Raw genomic sequence first — 19,439 nt, 5'->3', positions numbered from 1 at the left:
AACAAACCTTAATATTGAAATCTTTAGTTGACAGAAACTCAAAATAGTGACCATATTTCCAGCTAAAGAACGAACATCTCTCTCCCTCCATTGTTGTTTACACTTTTTTACGTCGCTGGCTGCTTGTGAGCGGGAAACGTGACCTGTCACTTATGTGACGTTTCACGACACGTATGCGTTTGTCATCTGCTGAGACGAAAAGAAGACACCAAATCTTTTTGCTTAAAAAAAATAGTAACGCACAGTGGTTTGGACAAGTAACTTTAATCTGACTACTGTTATGGAAATAGTAACGCGTTAGATTAGTCGTTACTGAAAAAGTGGTCATATTCAGAGTAACGCGTTACTAAGCAACGCGTTACCGGCATCACTGCCGATAGGCACAAAGGGATGGACATGATCAGCAACAATACTCAGATCGGCTGTAGTATTTAAACTAAACTGTTACTAAGGGGCCCAAAGTATGTAAGAACAAAGCAAACAACAACAAAAAATCCCCACATCATTCCACCATGAGGGAGTTTATCCGGATTTTGACCTTAGTTTCTGAATGTTGGAACGGAAATCAAAACTCATAGAACAGACAAACTGTAGCCTCACACTGCTGTTCTTAGCTGACAGGGCTGACATCTGGTGTGGTCTTCTGCTGGTGTATCCCATCTGTTTCAAGGTTCAACATGTGCCTCCAGCATGCTCTTTAGGGTACGTTGGTTGCAACAAGTAGTTGCAGACAACGTATCCCAAAGTAACTGAGTTACTGTTGCCTTCCTATCAGCTAGAAGCAGTCTGGTCATTTTCCTCTGATCTCTGGCATCAACAAGGGATTTTCATCCACAGATCTACTGCTCACTGGATGTTTTCCCATTTTTGGACCATTCTTTGTAAACTGTAGATATGGCTGTATGGGGAAATTGTAGTAAATCAGTAGTTTCTGTAATACTCAGATTGTCCTGTGTGGCACTAGCAGCCATTATTTGCAGTTCTGTTGTCAGCATTGAAGCCTACAGGTGTTGAATATCAATGCTTCTGACTGTTTGATACTGGAAAAGAAAATTAAAACACAAAGAATCAAAGGCCAATAAATGAAACCAACTTCAAAGTGCCGAACATTGCTCTTCCTCTAATGGCTCCCAAAGGGCCACAAACTTCATCCGTCCTTTTATTTTGCTACCAAAGGAAAATAAGAGTTTTAGTCATTGTTGTTCTAACTAATTTTAAAATGCTAATTTCAGATGATATTATGAAACCTTATTACATTTGAAAGTTATGTGACCTCTAGCAGCCACGTGAATAAGCTCATGAAAAATGTATATCATCTGCAGATCGAGCCAAATGTAGAGCAACCTAGAAAATCTGAAATTAATGTGTGTAAATTTTGCAAGTGGAGTTATTTTTAAAAAGATATTTTCCCTTTGCCTGACTAAGTAGCTATTTTGCCTGAACCCATAGTATTATTGGCTTAACATTTCTCACTTACCCTGAGAGGCAATGTTGCCCTTTTAAGCACAACAAAGTCCACACTTGGAGGCTGAAACGGTGGTAACAGAGAAAGTCACAGACTTTACAGCCAGAAGACCACAGTTCATGTCCTGTTATTTGCAACGTGAAGGTATTTGCTTCACTTTGCAAGCATTTGCTCTTTTACTTTGGTTTTCACTTGCTGGTAAAGTTCAGGCACCAAAACCTACCTGGTGAGTTTTAGGAAAGCTTTGTGGTTTGGTTTAAAAGACAAGGAGGAGTTTGAATTTCAGAGAGAAAGAGAGAGATCAGGACAAGAAAAAAAAAAAGAAACTCAAAAGATAAATGCCCCATCTTTGTCTCCCGTTACCTAGGTAACTGGACGATCGTTAAGCTCTCCAGTCACCATGGAGTAGTTACCCTGACAATAGCTGTGCGTGTGTGAGGTCTGTGTGTGTTTGTGTGTCCATTTCAGATCATACACTCAAGTAGTATTTACCATCAGCATGTGGCCGCGTGACACGCTTGCATGCATGTGTGCTTCTGTGTGTTTGTGTGTGTGTGTGTGTGTCCCTCTTTCTCAGAAAGGTCACAGGTTTGATGTTTCCTCTTCTGCCTCCATCAGTGTCCAGATTAGGACAATAAAGTCCCTCCCACCCTCCTTTGCTCCCCGTCCTCCTCAATCAGTTAGTCTTTGTCACAGTGCTGCCTCCTTCAGGTCAAATCTGCTCACTGCAGCAACTGATTCTTTAATGTTTGGTTTCAAACTGTTCATCAGCTGGGCATCGGGAAGCCCAGCGATATCACAGCATGTGTTTTTGTTTTGTTTAAGGAAACCTTGAAAAATGAGTAACACGCCTGCTGTGTTTTCCATGTTACTATTCTTTTTATTTGATCAAAAATGATTTCTTCTAGCTTAAAATTTTGATTTGTTATCAAAATCTCTATAATTGTAAGGGTGGAAATGCCAAAACATCTTCCCTCCTTAAGTGTTTTGATCATCCATCCATTTTCTGCTGCTTGTCTGGGTTTTGGGTTCTGGGGACAACAGTCTAAGCAAATATACCCAGAGTTCATTCGTTCTATCTATCTATCTATCTATATCTATATCTATATATAGATATAGATATATATAAGATGCTTATTGATCAAAAACAGGACTGTAGTATCTTTTCCAAAGGCTGTTTTCTCCCAAATGAAAATTCTGTCATCATCAACACAAAAGACGCAGATATGCTTTTGCTGCTGATTAAAGTCCTTCACCAGCAGCCTTACAGTGAAACACAAAGGAGTTGTGAAAGTTAACACTGACTCATACTTAACACAATACCAATGAAAGACAGGACGTGAATACTCGCTCTTCTTAAATCTAAACTACACCATCATAATAAACAGCTGGTAAAAAAAAAAAGAAGACAAAATGACCAAAGACTGTTGAAAAGCAACTTAACAACATAAAGTCACATTTATTCTAATGTTAAAAAGTGTTTTAGGAAAAAAGGGAAAGAGACAAAAAGACTTGGAAGAAATACAGCAAATAGCATAAATTGTATAATTCAAGGAGAATCTCAAGTCTGTTATCCTGGGAAGAACACCTGAAGCCCCTATGACCAGAAGCTGCAACACTCGTGTTACAAAGGTACACAGCAAATCCAGCATGTCCAAATTAACACTGTCGGATTTGATTTCAACACTATTAAAGTGTCTATATGGGTCCACACCAGAGAGTGTTAATTTAACTCTTTTTGGAGAGTTGGTACGTTAACTCTGATTTAGTGTTAAACACCAAATCTGTCTGGAGTTGATAATTTAACACTTGGTGTTAAGAGTTTATATATTAACTCTCAAAGAGTATTTTAGTTTAACTACGTAACAGTTATCTTCTAATTAATTCTAAAAAGCGGGAATTTTCCTGTTCTGAACTTCTAGAAATTTCTTTTGGAAATAAACATTTACTAAAAAGACGCAATGGTTTTTGAAAAACATTTATTCTGAACTGTGCACCACAATTTCAAAACATTTTCTGAAAGATGTAACAGTGTACATGTTCTCACTTTCATTAGAATTTTGTTTATCAAAAGGTCTGACATAGGTGAGCTGGCAAATGCAAATAACAGCATTCTCATCACTTATTTCTTCAATACAATATGCATGTCCTTCATTCATCACTTTGTGGAACTTCAACGCACTTCTGCTCTCCACCATATTCCATCTTCACAAGCATATCCTATGTGGAGATTGAATAAAAATTAGTTGACACTAATTAATGGCACAAATAATCCAGTAATCAATTGCAGCACAGTAAAAAACTACTTGTGTAAAGTATTTTCCCAAAAGACAAGGACACAGGTAACAGGTAATATTAAACTAAATGTAAAACCTCAACCTTTTTCATGTTTACCTAAACCGTGTGCACAAAACTCTGGAGGGATCTAAATGCTAATGTAGAACCCAGTCAGGACATCTGCTACTGCTGTTTGCTCTTTTTTTTTTTCATGGGAGATCGTTTTCAGGCTTCAAGTAGCACCATTATACCAGCATTTCACATTCTAGACATTGTTTTAGGTGTATTTGACCAAAAGTTTGACTGAAAATTCACATGCAAGCTTTTTTTCCAAGGCTGTGGTATTTGCCCGCAAACAATACCTTTCAGCTAGCTAAAACAGAATATTATGCTATCACCAAGCAACATGGCTAATGCCTTTCACACAGCTTTGTCTCAACTCCAAAGAGCCACAGAAGTAAAAGCTAATAATAATAATAATTGAAACAATCTTTGAAAAAATGACTTACCAAGCATGGCAAACAACTCAAATATGTAGAGCAAAATGTTCTGAAACGTCTTCACTTCAGCTTCGATTGGAGCCTATGGTGCTGGGGGCGGAGTCTGTGAATTTACTCTATTAGTGTCATAGCTCCTGTAGGAGTTCAGAGTTAAGAGATCAAGAGTTAATGTTTCCATTGTAACACCTCCAGATTTGACATAGAAACACTCATTTTTAACACTCGGTTTTAACTACTATCATTTTACACCTCAGAGTTACATTAAAAGAATGTGACTCTACTTAGAGTAAAATTAACTCTACTTTTGCAAGAAGACTACTAACACCAAAACATTTAACACTTTTGAATTTGCTGTGTACATCTCCTACTTTCCATATCAAGAGTGAACATTAAAAATCTATTTACAGTTGTGTTCTGGATCAGAAGTAGAATTTTTTTAATGATTTAAATAGTTTTAATGATAAAGACTGACAAGAGTGCTATTGGTAGGTATCAGTTCAGTTCAATATTATTTATACAGCACTAAATCACAACAACAGTTGCCTCAAGGTGCTTTCTATTCTAAGATCCTAAAATAATACATACAGAGAAAAACCCAAGAATTATATGACCCCTTATGAGCAGCACTTTGGCGACAGTGGGAAGGAAAAAAGGTCAAAGCTGCTTGATCATCCACGGTGTTTATTTTCCAGTTTAGTTTGAAGAAACACAAATTGAAGTTGGAAAAATGTATCATTGAAATGGAAAACATGTCAAAAAAGCCCAGCTTAATTAAAGGTAAATTGTGTGTGTGTGTGTGTGTGTGAGCACTGAAAGAATGGATGTTATCAGTCCCTGGTGGAGTTTCCTCTCGGACAGGAAGTGGGCTTCCTCTGCTTCCTGTTCGCCTCTCCTGTGTGTGTGTGTGTGTGTGTGTGTGTGTGTGTGGTCCCAGGAGAAGTCTCAAAAGAACAATCAGTGTAGAAAGAGAAAGAACAGGAATGAAGCAGCTGTATCAGAAGCTAAAATAACTCAGAGAGGCAGAGACACTTTAGGAATAATGGAAAAACCAACGGAAAGAAAGAAGCAATGACAAAAAAGGCAAAGTGAAGCAAAAAATAAATTCAGGAAGAGTGTGACCTGGACCAGGACTGACCCACCACAAGATCAGCACAGAGAAAGACGGAACGACTATGGACTATGAACCAAAGAAATCCAAGAAGGTATTGTAGCGCCTCTTCCACATTTCAGTTTTTGTCTTTTCACTGTTTTTGTGTCATTTGGATGTTGATGACTTAAGCTCATTTTGTCACATATTTTCAAAAGCCACTGACGTTGATGTTTATGCAAACCAAAGGTCCTTTCAAGTCTCCCTTTAATTAGGCATCTTCACAAGCACAAGCTTAAAGTCAGCTGATTTCAAATGAGTCACAGACACGAGTCGGCTGGTTTGACTTTGTCTGCCATCGATCAACAGCAAACAAGCTTATCAAGCTTATGTCCTCCTAAAGATGAAAAAGAAGTGATAAAAGACAAGGAACGTTTTTGTAGTGACACGCATCCAAATGTAAAGATCAAAAACTCACCACTGCAGTCAGGACAGATTTTTTGGTCTTTGACTGTTATATCACTTATTGTGAAAACATTTTCTCCTGCTGGTTATTTTTCTATAAATTAAAAACTGTTGCTTTAAAGTTGTGTGATTTCTGCTGACTGTGCAACCAGTTGCCCCTTGCTGATTGCAAAGATATCCTTGATCCACGATCGTGGTGCTAGGTTTGGCTGCTGGGTTGTCAGTATCTTGGCCAGCACAGCAGTTAATCCGTACGTCACTGACACTAAACCAAGGAAAGGTGCTGGGCCTTCCTTCCTTTTTTTTATTCATTTTTTGCAAATAGAATTTGCATTTCAAAACCAGTTAGTCTGCTAACATATGGAAAGCCCAGAGGAGTTCCTCCTAAAGGCCTAAATGTTTGACACCTCATCAATGACCTATGCTCAGATGGCAAACACATCTGGGGATAATCTGATCCGCTTTTGGCACATTAGACGGTAAACAATGTGGTATGTTTTGATTGGCTCAAAACACCCCATGCCCCTCCTCTACACGCCCCCCTGATTGTGTGGGCCTGACACAAGGCAAAAGCCATGATCCAACCTCATAGAAATATACAGATGCTATTTGAATTCTCTCGTGAGGATAGTCTCCTTCTTCTTCTATTCTACCATCTGTTGAATTCATCCCTAGCTCGTATATCCATACTACAACCACTCAGTAATGATGTTTCTCTAAACCAGTTTGGTGTAATGGGGCCATCTGACTGTGACATGAAAGCCAAAAGTTCTTGATTTGGCTGGAATCATTTTTCAAAAACATGTTCTCATTACAAAGTTTACTAAAGCCTGAAATAAGACATTAGAGAGAGAAATATGTTTATTTAAAAAGAAAAGTTTGGAAAAATACTACGTGAAATCAAAAAGTCTCTAAAGCTAGGTGGGAAATTAATCCCTGCTGTGACCCAGGCAGGTTGTTAGATTGAACACATTCATTACAAATCCAATTATTTCCCTTCTTTTTGTCTCCTCAAAGACACAGAACCAGAAAAAGAACAAAACTCATTATAAGCATCCTCTGTCTTTCTTGTTAAATTCAGCTGACAAAAGAGATGTTCATCAGAAATCTGCCTACACAGAGATCTGCGCTTGTTATAATTCACAGAGAGAGACAAGACAGTTTTCTGACTCTAAGACAAGCTAATATCCTCTCTCTGTTCAGTGTGTGTGTGTGTGTTGTCCACTCTCCTTATGCCTTCTAGCTACAGTTAATGTGTGTTTGTGTGTGTGTGTCAGTGGGTGTCTAACAGTGTGCGCTGTGTTGTCAGTGAGTCTCAGCGATGAGCTGTCAGAGATCACTGCTCACCTGTCAATCACTGCTGGAACAGCCCAAGGCACATAGTGCGGTAACACACACACGCATAAACACACACGCAATTATACCGAAGCATGCATTTACACACAAATTAACCTTCTCAGTGGCTGCAGCTCAAATTCAAACTCAAGACACTATCAGTCACTGGACTGTGCTCTGGTAATTAGAATCATAACACTCATTTTCTCACTAAATAAACACTTTGTTGATGATTCAGCTATTTTTAATTGCCATTAGGTCTAAATCATCATCAACAAAGAAAAGTACCTTTACCATAATTTTAGCATTTTTAATCTAATTCACATCAAAAACTTTTTTTTTCATAAAATATATTAAATTTTAACTTGAAAGTTAGAGCTAACTCTAAATACACAGAAACTGGGATGTAGCTTACGTTGTACAGATCCTTGTGGATGATGCTAGAAGAACGGTCATTAAATAAACAGGATCTATCCTCAATCATAAATATTGGCCAATAAACTCTGAATCCGTTGCTCTAAACATAAACAAACAGAAAACATCTGCGTTTGATGCATAAGGACCACAAAATGAGACACAAGGTAAAGTCTTGTTAGTAATACAAGGCAGCTGCCTTGAGCTTCACCTTGAGCTAAATGCTAATACTGAGAGACTATAAGAAAGGATGGAAGCACTCCAACAGATCGAGGAAGGTGACAAGAATTAGTGAGCTTGCTTTTTCTGGAGGTTTTCTCCCTGTTGATGCCACGTGGTAGCTAATAGAGAATGAAGTACCCTGAGATGACTTATGTTGTGAACTGAGATCTTTTCTGTTTATCTCATTCTAACACGCTAACATTTGCTTTTGTGCATTTGTAGATGTAAAAATAAGACCTAAAACTCTCACAAAAGCCTCAGGTTTCATATCTCTTTGTGAAGTATTGAGCTATATAATATGTTGACCTTTTTGCTGCTCAGTAAAGATCCAGGAAACATCAACATGCTTACCAAATATCATGGCAATCCACCTAAAACTTGTTGAGACATTTCAGTAACATTCACAATGGTGGTGCTACATGAAAAGGCTGGCGATCACCAAACTCACAAGTCAAGTTTCATCATCTGGAAACTTGACATGAAGAAAATATTGGACCAATCAATCAAGCAGGTGTTTGTTAAGTGGCAGGTTTGGCCTTCTAGTACAAGTATTAGAATATCCTCTGCACTCAATGGCTGTCGAGGGACTCTTCAATATTTAGCATCCTTGTTTTCCTCTCCTTTAGGCTTTTGTGTCTCCCATTAAGCGACTGGTCTGGTCCAAATCTGGTCGTAGACAAGTTGATCGAGGAAACATTTATCGCCGCCCGCTGCACACCGTCCCCCTCTACCCACCCGACTACCTCATACACCCTGAGAGACTCATCTTTGACTATGTGGAGAAGGAGGTCAAGGTAGGGCCATGAATAGGCCAGGAGAGCGTAAAATACAAGAAAAAAAATAATGTACTTGAATACGCCATGACAAGTTGCTTTTCTTTTGATCTCTGCTCGTAGTTCCTTGGTCACCTGACATGGGTCTCAGTTTCACTGAACCCCTCCAGTCGAGATGAGCTGCTACAGCTACTGGACACAGCCAGGGTTAGTAAAGATTGGATACTGTCAAGGTGATCCGCGAGTTAAAGTACCTGAGTTAAACTGCGTACGCTCTGATGAGACAAGGACACTGTCGTCTGACTCGTTCGTGGATAATCTCCAACCACGTGTTCCTGTGTGTTTGTCAGTAGCAGCTGAAGGTGCTGCCGCTGAAGACCAGCGTGGACCAGGACTGTATCCTGAGCCTGTCTGCTCGCTGTCTGCTGCTCACCTGGAGAGATAACGAGAAGCTGCTGATGAGAATCCCCACGCATGAGATTGCTGCTGCCTCCTACCTGAGAGATGATGCACTGCACCTCCTGGTCCTCAAGACAGGTGAGACCAAAGGTTGTTACTGAATGACAGAGGAACAGCAATAAAACTTTTTAAATGATGCTTTCAGTTTTTAGTTAAATTAAACAAAACACTTGGCATTAAAGCATTTGGGGAATTATCATCACATACTGGAATACAGACTTTGTTTGCCCCTCCCTGAGCCTGGTTCTGCCGGAGGTTTCTTCCTGTTAAAAGGGAGTTTTTCCTTCCCACTGTCGCCAGAGTGCTTGCTCATAGGGGCTCATATGATTGTTGGTTTTTTCTCTTTATGTATTATTGTAGGGTCTTATAATATAAAGTGCCTTGAGGCGACTGTTGTTTTGAGTTGGTACTGTATAAATAAAATACAATTGAACTGAAAAGTTTGTTTTCTTGTCTTTTATTTATACAGTGTGTTAGAGAATCTGATAATGAAAATATTTGGCTATCTGCATTTTTTTTGTCTCCACTGGGCAAACTTTCTCCTCTTTTTTTCTTTCCCCTCTCAAATAATTCAGGATTACAAAAACACATTTTGCCCCTCATGTCCTTACTGCAAGTTCAAAACGCTGATATGTCTCATACTATAATCTAAAGAAAGTCCTGTGAAAACGGAGGAGATGCTGAAAATGTCAGATTTTGTGATCTATATGTTTTGTGTAATTCCACATCTCACAGGTCTAAATGTGGACACTGTGGTTGCTGGGGATGACAGCCTGGACAGGAAAAAGCCAACTGGCATCGACGGGCGACGTCAGACCATGAGCTGCAATGCTGACCCCCGACCTGCCGGGGGTACGATGGAGAGGCGACACACCATCTGTGGAGTTGACTGGAGGCCGTCACTGTCCAGGAGTAACCATGATAAAAACCAGAATGTGGAGCGAGGAGGGGGTGGTGGAGGAAGTGGGGAGAGGGGAGGTGGAGGGAGTTTAGAGAGGAAGAGAGTCGGAGGGAGCTGGGAGAGGAGGCAGCCAACATGTAAAACAGGAGGGAGCTGGGAGAACCGCAGGGCAAGACCCATGAGCGGGAACTGGGGCGTCGGAGTAGGTGGAGGTGGTGGTGGGAGCTGGGAGAGGAGGCACGGAGGAGGGGGTGGAGGTGGTGGCGGAGCAGGGAGCTGGGAGAGAAGGGGAGGGATTGGTGGAGGGAGCTGGGAACGGAGGCAAGCGTGCACGGGGAGCTGGGAAAGGGGGAAGAGCTACGGCAGCTGGGAGAGGAGAAACCACAACCCACTGGAGCCTACGCCCTGCCCCGACGCCTACTGCAACCTGGTCATCCTGGCTGTGGAGAACAGGGTGGGTCAGACGCGCTTCAAAAAATGAGAAGTACTTGACTTAATTTAAATTACAGCTTTCAGAAGTTGTGCTTGGGGACCTCATTTTGTAATTTTTTTATAATCTGTGTTTGACTTACAAGGCTGGGGCATGCGTCTCCTGGCTGTCTGTGAGTTAATGTGCGAGTTAAAGTCCCTCCATGACTAGATCATCAAATTACAGACACCTGGACACCTGTTTGGTGGGACCTGGCCAAGTTCATTTGATTATCAGGGTCTTTCATCAATAATTAGACGTAGCATACATAAATGTCAACGCACATGCACACAGAACCGCTCTAAAAAGAGAGCTCACTTACAGCTCTAAAATAACTGAATAAAACAAACCAGCCAGCGCATTTTCATATTTTACAAGGATAACATCACATTAAAAACTTTAAAATACACAAGTGCGCACATGCACACACCGACACCTGTTGTTGTCTTGACTGTCTCTTCCTTTGAACACCTGTCAGGACCTCTTCTCTCCATTTATCTGTTGCACTTGCAGCAGAGTGCAGAAGCAATGATTCATACCCAAGCAGAGCTCAATGAGCTTTTCTCACAATCACACTGTGACCCGTTAGAAAAAGAATACAGACTTTAAAAAAAATCCACTGTCAGTAATAATAATAATAATAATAATTAGAAATATTTCCAGTGGAGAGTGAATGAATTTATGTAAATTTCACTCTTATTAAAACGATAACAGATGAGTGTGTCTCTCTGCTGCTGGGTCTCTGCCACTGATGGTGAATTTTAATTGAACAACAATTTCAGGTTATAAAACAAAAAGCTGAGTTTATGATTGCTGCTACAGCTAACCTCCAGATTAGCTAGCTTGTGATCTTGCTGAAGGCCATCTCAACCAGTTTAAAGGTAAATACAATGAAACAAAAAACATAAAAAAAAAACATACAAAATGAATAAATACATACAAAAATGTAAATAAATAAAAAGTACATTATTTTTCCCTGTTTTCTTCTGCTCACCCCATCTGGTTTCATTCATTTTGCCTGTACTGCCAGCTGAGTTGGAGATAGACTACTACCCAAAGTTGTGCAGGGGAAAAAGGGTTAGGTGAAATACAACATGAGTTATCAAGGATACTGGTGATATGTTGTTGATATACCTATCAAAAATGTATAGCTTCATGGTGCCTGTAGCTCAGGTGGTAGAGCAGGTCACCTACTAACCAGAAGGTTGGTGGTTTAATCCCAGTCAGTCATCCATCGGAGTGTGATAGGAAGCACGTAGGAGAAAGTGCTGGTGTGAATGTAGAAGTTGTGTGCTTTGAGTGCTCAGAGTACAAACGTGCTATATAAGAACAAATCAATTTACCATGATCTAGTTTGAGACAGTAAAATTCTGGCATTTTGTTTCACTTGCCTTTATGATGGACCCTCAGCTGTGGTCAAATACCCAAAATGCCCACTGAATAATCTTCTTTCTGAAAGCTGTGGGCCACTGTGCCTTTTGAGTTTAGTGGTTTGAGTTTAGTTTGCCTGCTCTTCTTGTTTTCAGCCCACCTCGGGTCACACCTGAGATGAACATGATTCTTACAAGTCATCCCAAACCACATCTTCCCCAAATAAAAGACACAAAAGCAGTCCGGGAGAATCATCATTCCTTAAACTCCGGCTATGAGGGCCTGACCCAGGCAAACATAAAAGACGATGAAGGAGTAAATCATGAAAGGAATGTCATAAGAAGCTATAATAATTTAGTGAAACAAAATTGCAGAGAGCCTCAATTAATAGAAAAAAATCATAAGAATGATGAAATTTAATGCCCGCTCCCCCATGCTCAAGCCAACCCTGCCAGTGTGTGTGTATATTTATATGGCTGGTTTTATTATGACGCTAATAAAACCAACAAGCCAAAACATGTTAGCCTAGCATGGGAGGCAAAAAAAAAGAAGCTCTGACAGGAAATAAAATGAAAAGCAAATGAAATGCAAAGCATTGATTAATTAGGGGTCTCTAATCATTTGCCTCACATGCTGAAACGGTGGAAAGTAGGGCGACACTGATGATGATACACATTCATCGGCACACACACAAACAGTGATAGTGAGACTCTGCAGTCTTATATAACCTGGATCATTACATCACACTTACAGCAGAATTGCTTTGTCATTGCATGTGTGTGTGCGGTGACAGGGTTCCTCTGTCACTGTTAACCTCTTCTCCCGAGTAATAATTTGTTTTGCCTCGGCAGCAGCAGGGTGTCATTGTTTAACTGGCTCAAATGACGCTAACAGCCTCCAGCCGTGTTTCATCACATCAGTGGACTCCTGGCTCTGCTTTCAGTGGTTGCTGGTTTATATCCTGACACTTGTGTGCCTTTGAACACACTTACTTATGTGACTGCTGCACTGAAACTGGAATTTGCTGTGCGCAAAAGTGATCGAAGGGTAACTCAAGGTTTAAAAGATGATGTGTTTGATTGATGTGTCTGCTAATTCAGCCTGACAGCCGCCTCTGTGTGTTTGAATGTGCGTGCAGGATGCTGCAGAGGAGTACTGTTCCCTCATCTGTCAGATGTTCCAGATCATTTACGGCCATCAGACCATCGAATGTGTTGACAGGGCGGGCTTTCACTACACCATGCCGGACCGCTATTGGCTGCAAAGGAGTAAGTAATGCTGCTATATAAATCTCCTGTACTGTATATGTACCCATCTCCCCATAAATTTGCTAATTTTCTTCCTCCCCAGAGGATGAACTATTATGATTTTAATCACCGTTTTCAGGATTTGAGCAAAACATAATTTGTACTGTTTTATTTACTTTTTTCTTTTGGTTATTTTTTGAATTTATTGATAAACACTGCAGCCTCTGTGGAGATTTAAAGGCTAACTACTGTCTTGGGCAGGTGAATAGTAGGAAGCTTATTAAATGCTTCTGTGTCTCTGCACAGGTGACAGCTGTCTGACGGACATGTCTTACAGTTATGATCCAGAGTTTAGCTGCTGCAGCTCATAGTAAGTAACATGCTGCACCACTGCTTCTGTGAGAGTCATTTAACCTCACAAAGTCAAAAAGTTTTTAAAAACTACTTTTACCAGGTAAAATATTCACATTCCTGCAGTTGACATTTTTAGTCGTGATTATCACACAGTTTTCAGGACAGCAGGTCTGTTTTTTTATGAGAGGTTTTATTCTGATGTCCTGAATACAAACCGAACAATGACAGACTGATGACCTGCCCAGGGTGTACCCCAGCTGTCAGCCTGTGATGGCTGAGGTGGACGCCATCGTTCCTGTGACCCTGAACTGGATAAGTGATGAAGATAATAATTGGTTTAAATAGTTTAAATATGAAAAAAACCCATTGTATTTTAGTATTTATATTTAAACTCCCTTCATCCAGCATGCATTCTTATAGCACTTTATTCTTTGTAGATTAAGTACTGTATGTGAAACGTACATGGATGCATGCAATGGGGACAGTATTTGGCGTTCATTATCTTGAGGACTCTTTGCTATGTCAACTACCAGTTATAAGCCTTGTAATGTTGAATGGTACTGTGTTGGTTTACAATGTCTAACATGAAAATAAATTTAAAAACAACAACATTTTACTGTCAACTCCATTAAAAGCCCAGATAACTACATTAATTAATGAGCTAGAATCCCGTAAGAATTATGCTTTATAGACACTAAGTTTTATAAATAGCTACTATGGAAGAATGGTTATTAGATGCTTTGGTGTGAACTCTAACTGGCACAGAAGCATCGCATCAACTCAGTGAACAATTGGCAGCTTATCAGTAGCTGCTGTGATGTGATTATTGTCTATCAGCAATCCTCTCCCTCTCTCGCTCGCTCTTCTTCTGTCTTTCAGTGATGGTTCCCAAGATGCCTTCGATCTCTACTACAGCGAGACATACAGCGAGAGTTCATCCATCTCTCTGCAGGACTCCCATCGTAGTCTGGCATCAGTCAGTGATGCAGGAGACAGTAACCCTGGCCTGCTGCTCATGCAGGAGTACATGATCACTGTGAGTGTTTGTAGTGACTGCTGTTCAGCAGTCTCACCCACAGCACGTGAAACTGGCTCTTCATAGTGGAATCAATTTGTATATTTTGAATTTGGTTTGCATTATGCCACACGACACTATATAAACTAATAAAACTTTTGAATGAGAAGTCTGAACATTGCAATAAAATAATTGTGTTTGCACAAGTCAAACAGATTCTCCTGTTCACACACGGATGAGCTGCAGACAGGACAGCGTGTAGATATTATTCCTCTATATCATTACAGTGTGCAAGCAGATATGTAACAGATCATTTTTAGAGCAATGAAACTAGATGTAAAAAAACGAACAAGAAATGTTATCTGCTTGTTTGCATCATCATCTTAGTCTCCTTTTATGTGTGTGTGCAGCTGCGTAACAAGCTGGCTCCAGTGGAGCTGCAGAAGTTTGCGGTGTTGCTGAGAGAATACAGACTGGGATCAAACATTGACTACTTCTGCTCTGAGTTGCTGCAACTGTATGGAGACAACCGCAAGTTCCTGCTGCTGGGTGAGAGATGTACAGATAGAGTGGAACAGACAGAGAGAGAGAGAGAGAGAGAGAGAGAGAGCTCATTAACTTACTGAAACCCTGTGGCATACCACAACCTACTATCCATACTATGTTTATGGTAGTGTTGCAGGGGAAGCAGAGTCTGTATATTCATGTGTGTGTGTGCATGTGTGAGTAATCTTGGTGTGTGTTTACTGCAGTCTGCGTAAACCACAGCTTCCTGTTTCTGAGTGAGAGAGAAAGGAGGATAGTATGATGTTTTCCTCCACACACCCTGTTAATCCTCAGCGTGCTGTATAATCATCATTATGAAAGATTTAGTGGTGGCTGAAGAAGAAATCCAACAAAATGAAAACTGGCTGAGGAGTCGTCACGCCTGCATTTTAAATAACGTAGAAAAGCTGTTTCTATTGAACTCTACTGTGTTTAATATTAATACATAGTTATTAACTATTAATAATATGAATTAATTGCGAGAGTTTATGAATTTAAGACAACATCTAAAAGATCATTTACTTGTGCATCTGATACATTTTTACATAAAAAATAGTAAATTCAGATAATCCTGATATGAACTCTGCTCTTCTACATTAAAACATGCAAAGAAGAATAAAATATAATAAAGCTACAGTGAGGTCCATAATTTGTGGGACAGACTTTAATTTTGACTAAACAATTGACTGAAGTGCAGACTTTCAGTTTTAATTCAGGAGGGTAAACAAAAGTTTTGCATTTACTCTTCAGGAGTTATAGACATTTTTATACACAGTAATATATTTAAATATAAAGATTACTTTTAATATGAAAATCTGTTGCTGTGGGTGTGAAAAGCTCACGCCAGCTGTCCAGCACGGTGGTGGAGGGGTGATGACCTGGGCTTTTTTTTTTTTTTGCAGTCATTGACTCAACCATGAACTCCTCTCTGTATAACAAAGTATTCTTAAGCCATATGGGATGCCATCTGTCTGTCTGTTCTAATTTTTTTTTTTTTAAATTGACAACTTATTACTTTTACGTCTTACACTGGTTTGTTCTTTTCTTTTACTGGTTAATTTGCAGTTCTGTGGGGAAGATTACAATAATGCACTATGTTGGGCTGGTGCAATACAGGGTGTGGTGCTCACAGTCAGTGGAGCAAGGAAACATCAGCTTAAACTTAAGCTAGGCCAAGATTCTGACATGCAATACTGCACAGTGGCACTGTGGTTAGTACTAAAGGTTCAAGGGTAAAGCTTGTTTCTTTCCAGGTGCTCCAACTTTCTCCCAAAAGCATTTTTGGAATTTTAATTGGTGATTGTAAATTAGAGACGGGACAAAGACCATCTACCCTGTGTTTTGTCCAAAGGTCCCACGAGCCTGATAAAGAGTAACCAACTTATAAAACCACAATAAAACTGTGAGAACATTAAAATAACTAAATAAATAAGAATGACATAAATTTGCAGGATTATAATTGCAAAGCATGTGAAAAAGGTTATCATGAAACCCTTTTATAATGTTTTTGAAGATTGTTATGTAATTGTTAGAGAATGTTTTGGGAACAAAGTAACAATTTACTGCTGAAACATTACAAAAACCCTGAATTCTAATGTCCTCAGAAGGTTTGTAGACCAAAGACAGATTCCAGCCATCGTTTAGCTGCCTTTGCTCTGTAAAAATCAAAGAAATCAGAAAATTTGTAACATTTTAAAAAATAATAATTTGCCAGCACACTACGTTAAAAAAAAAACTGCTGTATTTTGCAATATTGTGTAGTTGGTATAGGTCTACTGTGTTTCCTCAGAGTCCGTCATTTTATTGTTTGTCCTTCGTGTTCCAGGGATGCGTCCATTTATCCCAGACAAGGATGTCGGGGCATTTGAGAGTTTCCTGGAAAGCATTGGGATCCGGGAGGGTGGGATTTTAACGGACAGCTTTGGACGTATCAAACGCAGCATGAGCAACATGTCTGCCACCGCCGTGAGAGGGTATGTAGATGTGGTAGTGCAGACTGATATGATCTCAACACATGCTTTTATCATATAGAATTACAGTCAAAACATAAATGTGAGTTTTTCAGACCTTTTCTGTTTGTTTTCTGTTTTTCCCAGCAGGTATGATAATTGCTCTCTAGCCTCAGGATCTCAGGAATTCAACCGACGTATCACTGACATCACCCATGACATCGAAGCACTCGGTTTCCAGGACACGCACGATGACATTGAGGAGGAAGACTACTACCTCTGATGGAGCGACAAACCGAAGGGATTTAGACAGTCTTTCAACTGTGACTCCGCCCTACTGCCTCATAACAAGCTCGAAACATCCACAGACTATAAATATAAATAGTCTAACAGTACCTGCCTTTTTTATTTTGATGTTTTCGATTGAAATTCAAGCTCTGAGGACTGAAAAAAAGAGTAAACAACATGAGAGGAATGCACAGTTTGTTAACTGAAATCCTTAATTCAGAATAAGAAACTCAACAATTAAGTATTTTATTATTATTTTTCCTTTAAATTTTGTTTGGCACTAATGTGTTTTCAACCAATGGAGTGTGCTTCCTTGCAAAACAATGCACATAGCCACTGTCTGATTTTGAAATTTTCATTTGAAGCACAAGTGACACATATTTCAATAAAAGAGTCAAGTACAAGTACAAATACATTATATTACGACATAATCACAGAGGTTAAAGGTGTGATGTGCGTTGTGTGTTTTTATTTTTACACGTTCAATAACTTGACAGGAAATGCCTAAATAAAACATAAAAGTAATGAAACATAATTTGAGCTGTGTTGTCCTGTGAAAGTTTAGATGGAAAATCAAAATGGAAACAAAACATTGAAAAAATATCATTTTTCCTTTTTAAAAATGTGATATTTAGCATTCAATCATATCAGTCACCATTCTTTACACAAAGACACTGTAGTATTATTTTCCGATGGGAGTGTAATATCCACATGTCACCACAGGGAGGCATGGCAGGATTCAAAAAGAAAAAACTTGATTTACACCACTGGATCTCAAATAGACAGAAACAGATAGATTTGTCTCCGTCCCAACGGTGCATTGACCTATTATCATGGCAGCAGCATCATGACCTTCCCATGGTACACTGCTTCCCTCCCCTCCAGCCCTCTATGCCAGCCTCACTTAGCATCAGAGCCCAAGAGAGTCAGTACACCCATGAGCCTCACCCGAGTCACTTAGTCTCATTATGTAAGAGAACAAAGCTGCCTGCATTTATTTGTAACTTTATTTTCATCAGAAGCGATACACAGTCCTCTAAATGCATCATCGTTAGCCAAAAGGCTGATTTTAATCTCTTGAGAATGAACAAATGGAAGAGAGGCGCTGCGAACGGCTCTGCAGAAAAGTGCTTTAAAAATGTGAATTCATGGAGAGTACTGGGCGTTCTAGAAGCAGAGAGGAGAAAGGAGATGTTTACAGTTTTCCATTTAATGTAGAAAACCCCACAAAATACCTTGTGACTAAGATTCTTCACACTTGACAAGACTGACAAATAATGAAAGGCTTTCTTTTCTGTTCATATAAGCTTTTCCAAGCTCATTCTTCATTTTCCAGTTACTTCTTGACCCACATCTAAAGTCAGAGGTCGAGATTACAGTTTTTGTGTCTTGAAACTTAATTTGGCATGTGAGGATGATACCAGGAAAAGCAATTAGATAATGTTCAGTTCTATTATGAGAACTGAAGATAAATTATGTTGAGCTAAGCCTGTAGGAAATAAATGCAAGGCAAAGTAAAGTGTGTGTGTGTGTGTGTGTGTGTGTGTGTGTGTGTGTGTGTGTGTGTGGCATTGTATAAACTCAATCCTCATAATCAGATTACAGCTCTGTAATCTCTGTAATCATCCATGTGGTAATGTTTACTAACATATCATAATGTCATGCACACACACACACACACACACACAAAATCCCTCTTCCAGTGTCATATGAAAAACACTGGGTAATCCTGGGTTCGTGCTTTCCTAACTATAGACAAGTCCCTCAAATCCAAAAGATGTGTTGAAGTTTTTGTTAGTAACTAAATTTGCTGGCTTAAAAAAAGGATTTCGTGTTAAATTATTAATTTAAAGGCCCAATTTATTATTAGTTTTTGAAACAGCTGTTTTATCTGTTTGTCTTATTTAAACTAAATATGTGCCACTTTCATGATATTGCATTATTTAAAAAAAACTCCAAAACTTCCAAAATTCATTGAAGCTATCAAGACAGGCTTTAGAAACAACTGCTGAACTTTACTTCCAAATTACCTGTGTATTGTGTGAAGAAATATCAACATTAAAGTTACATTTCAAAGTTACTTTAATGTCATCCACACATTTACGGACACACTCATTAATATTTGGTTAAATTCCCTCCACCAGATGCTTTTAGTAGCCATCAACAAGATTCTGGAATAATTCCAGCTTTATATTTAAACACTCTTCCTGACAGACTTTATTTAAATTGGTTGGTTTGGTGGATTTTAAAATTTGGGAATTTAAAATAGGGCTGATTTCTGGGATTTGGGAAGTCCATCCCA

The 19,439-nt window shown here is 39.3% G+C and overlaps 1 protein-coding gene across 3 annotated transcripts; it reads left to right on the top strand.

The window, feature by feature from the left end:
- Nucleotides 1–4,709: 4,709 nt before the first annotated feature.
- ccm2l (CCM2 like scaffold protein) lies at nucleotides 4,710–17,677 on the top strand. 3 transcript variants are annotated; one of them, XM_084917777.1, is made up of 11 exons: nucleotides 4,710–5,444; nucleotides 8,392–8,559; nucleotides 8,662–8,745; nucleotides 8,892–9,075; nucleotides 9,733–10,352; nucleotides 12,877–13,006; nucleotides 13,292–13,355; nucleotides 14,177–14,375; nucleotides 14,765–14,903; nucleotides 16,726–16,873; nucleotides 16,997–17,677. In XM_084917777.1, exons 1-11 carry the CDS (start codon nucleotides 5,415–5,417, stop codon nucleotides 17,130–17,132), a joined length of 1,902 nt encoding a protein of 633 aa, XP_084773903.1. In that variant the 5' UTR covers nucleotides 4,710–5,414; the 3' UTR covers nucleotides 17,133–17,677. The 3 variants fall into 3 exon arrangements, with proteins under 3 accessions (XP_084773903.1, XP_084773901.1, XP_084773902.1); XM_084917775.1 differs by having other exon boundaries at nucleotides 4,713–5,444; nucleotides 14,219–14,375; XM_084917776.1 differs by having other exon boundaries at nucleotides 4,719–5,444; nucleotides 14,219–14,375; nucleotides 17,000–17,677.
- The last annotated feature ends 1,762 nt before the right edge of the window (nucleotides 17,678–19,439 follow it).

Source organism: Perissodus microlepis, chromosome 20 (assembly GCF_051167445.1).
Source record: "Perissodus microlepis isolate ML-2025 ecotype Zambia chromosome 20, ASM5116744v1, whole genome shotgun sequence".
In the NCBI taxonomy this organism is placed as follows: domain Eukaryota; kingdom Metazoa; phylum Chordata; class Actinopteri; order Cichliformes; family Cichlidae; genus Perissodus; species Perissodus microlepis.
This window is presented reverse-complemented; position numbering and strand designations above follow the sequence as displayed.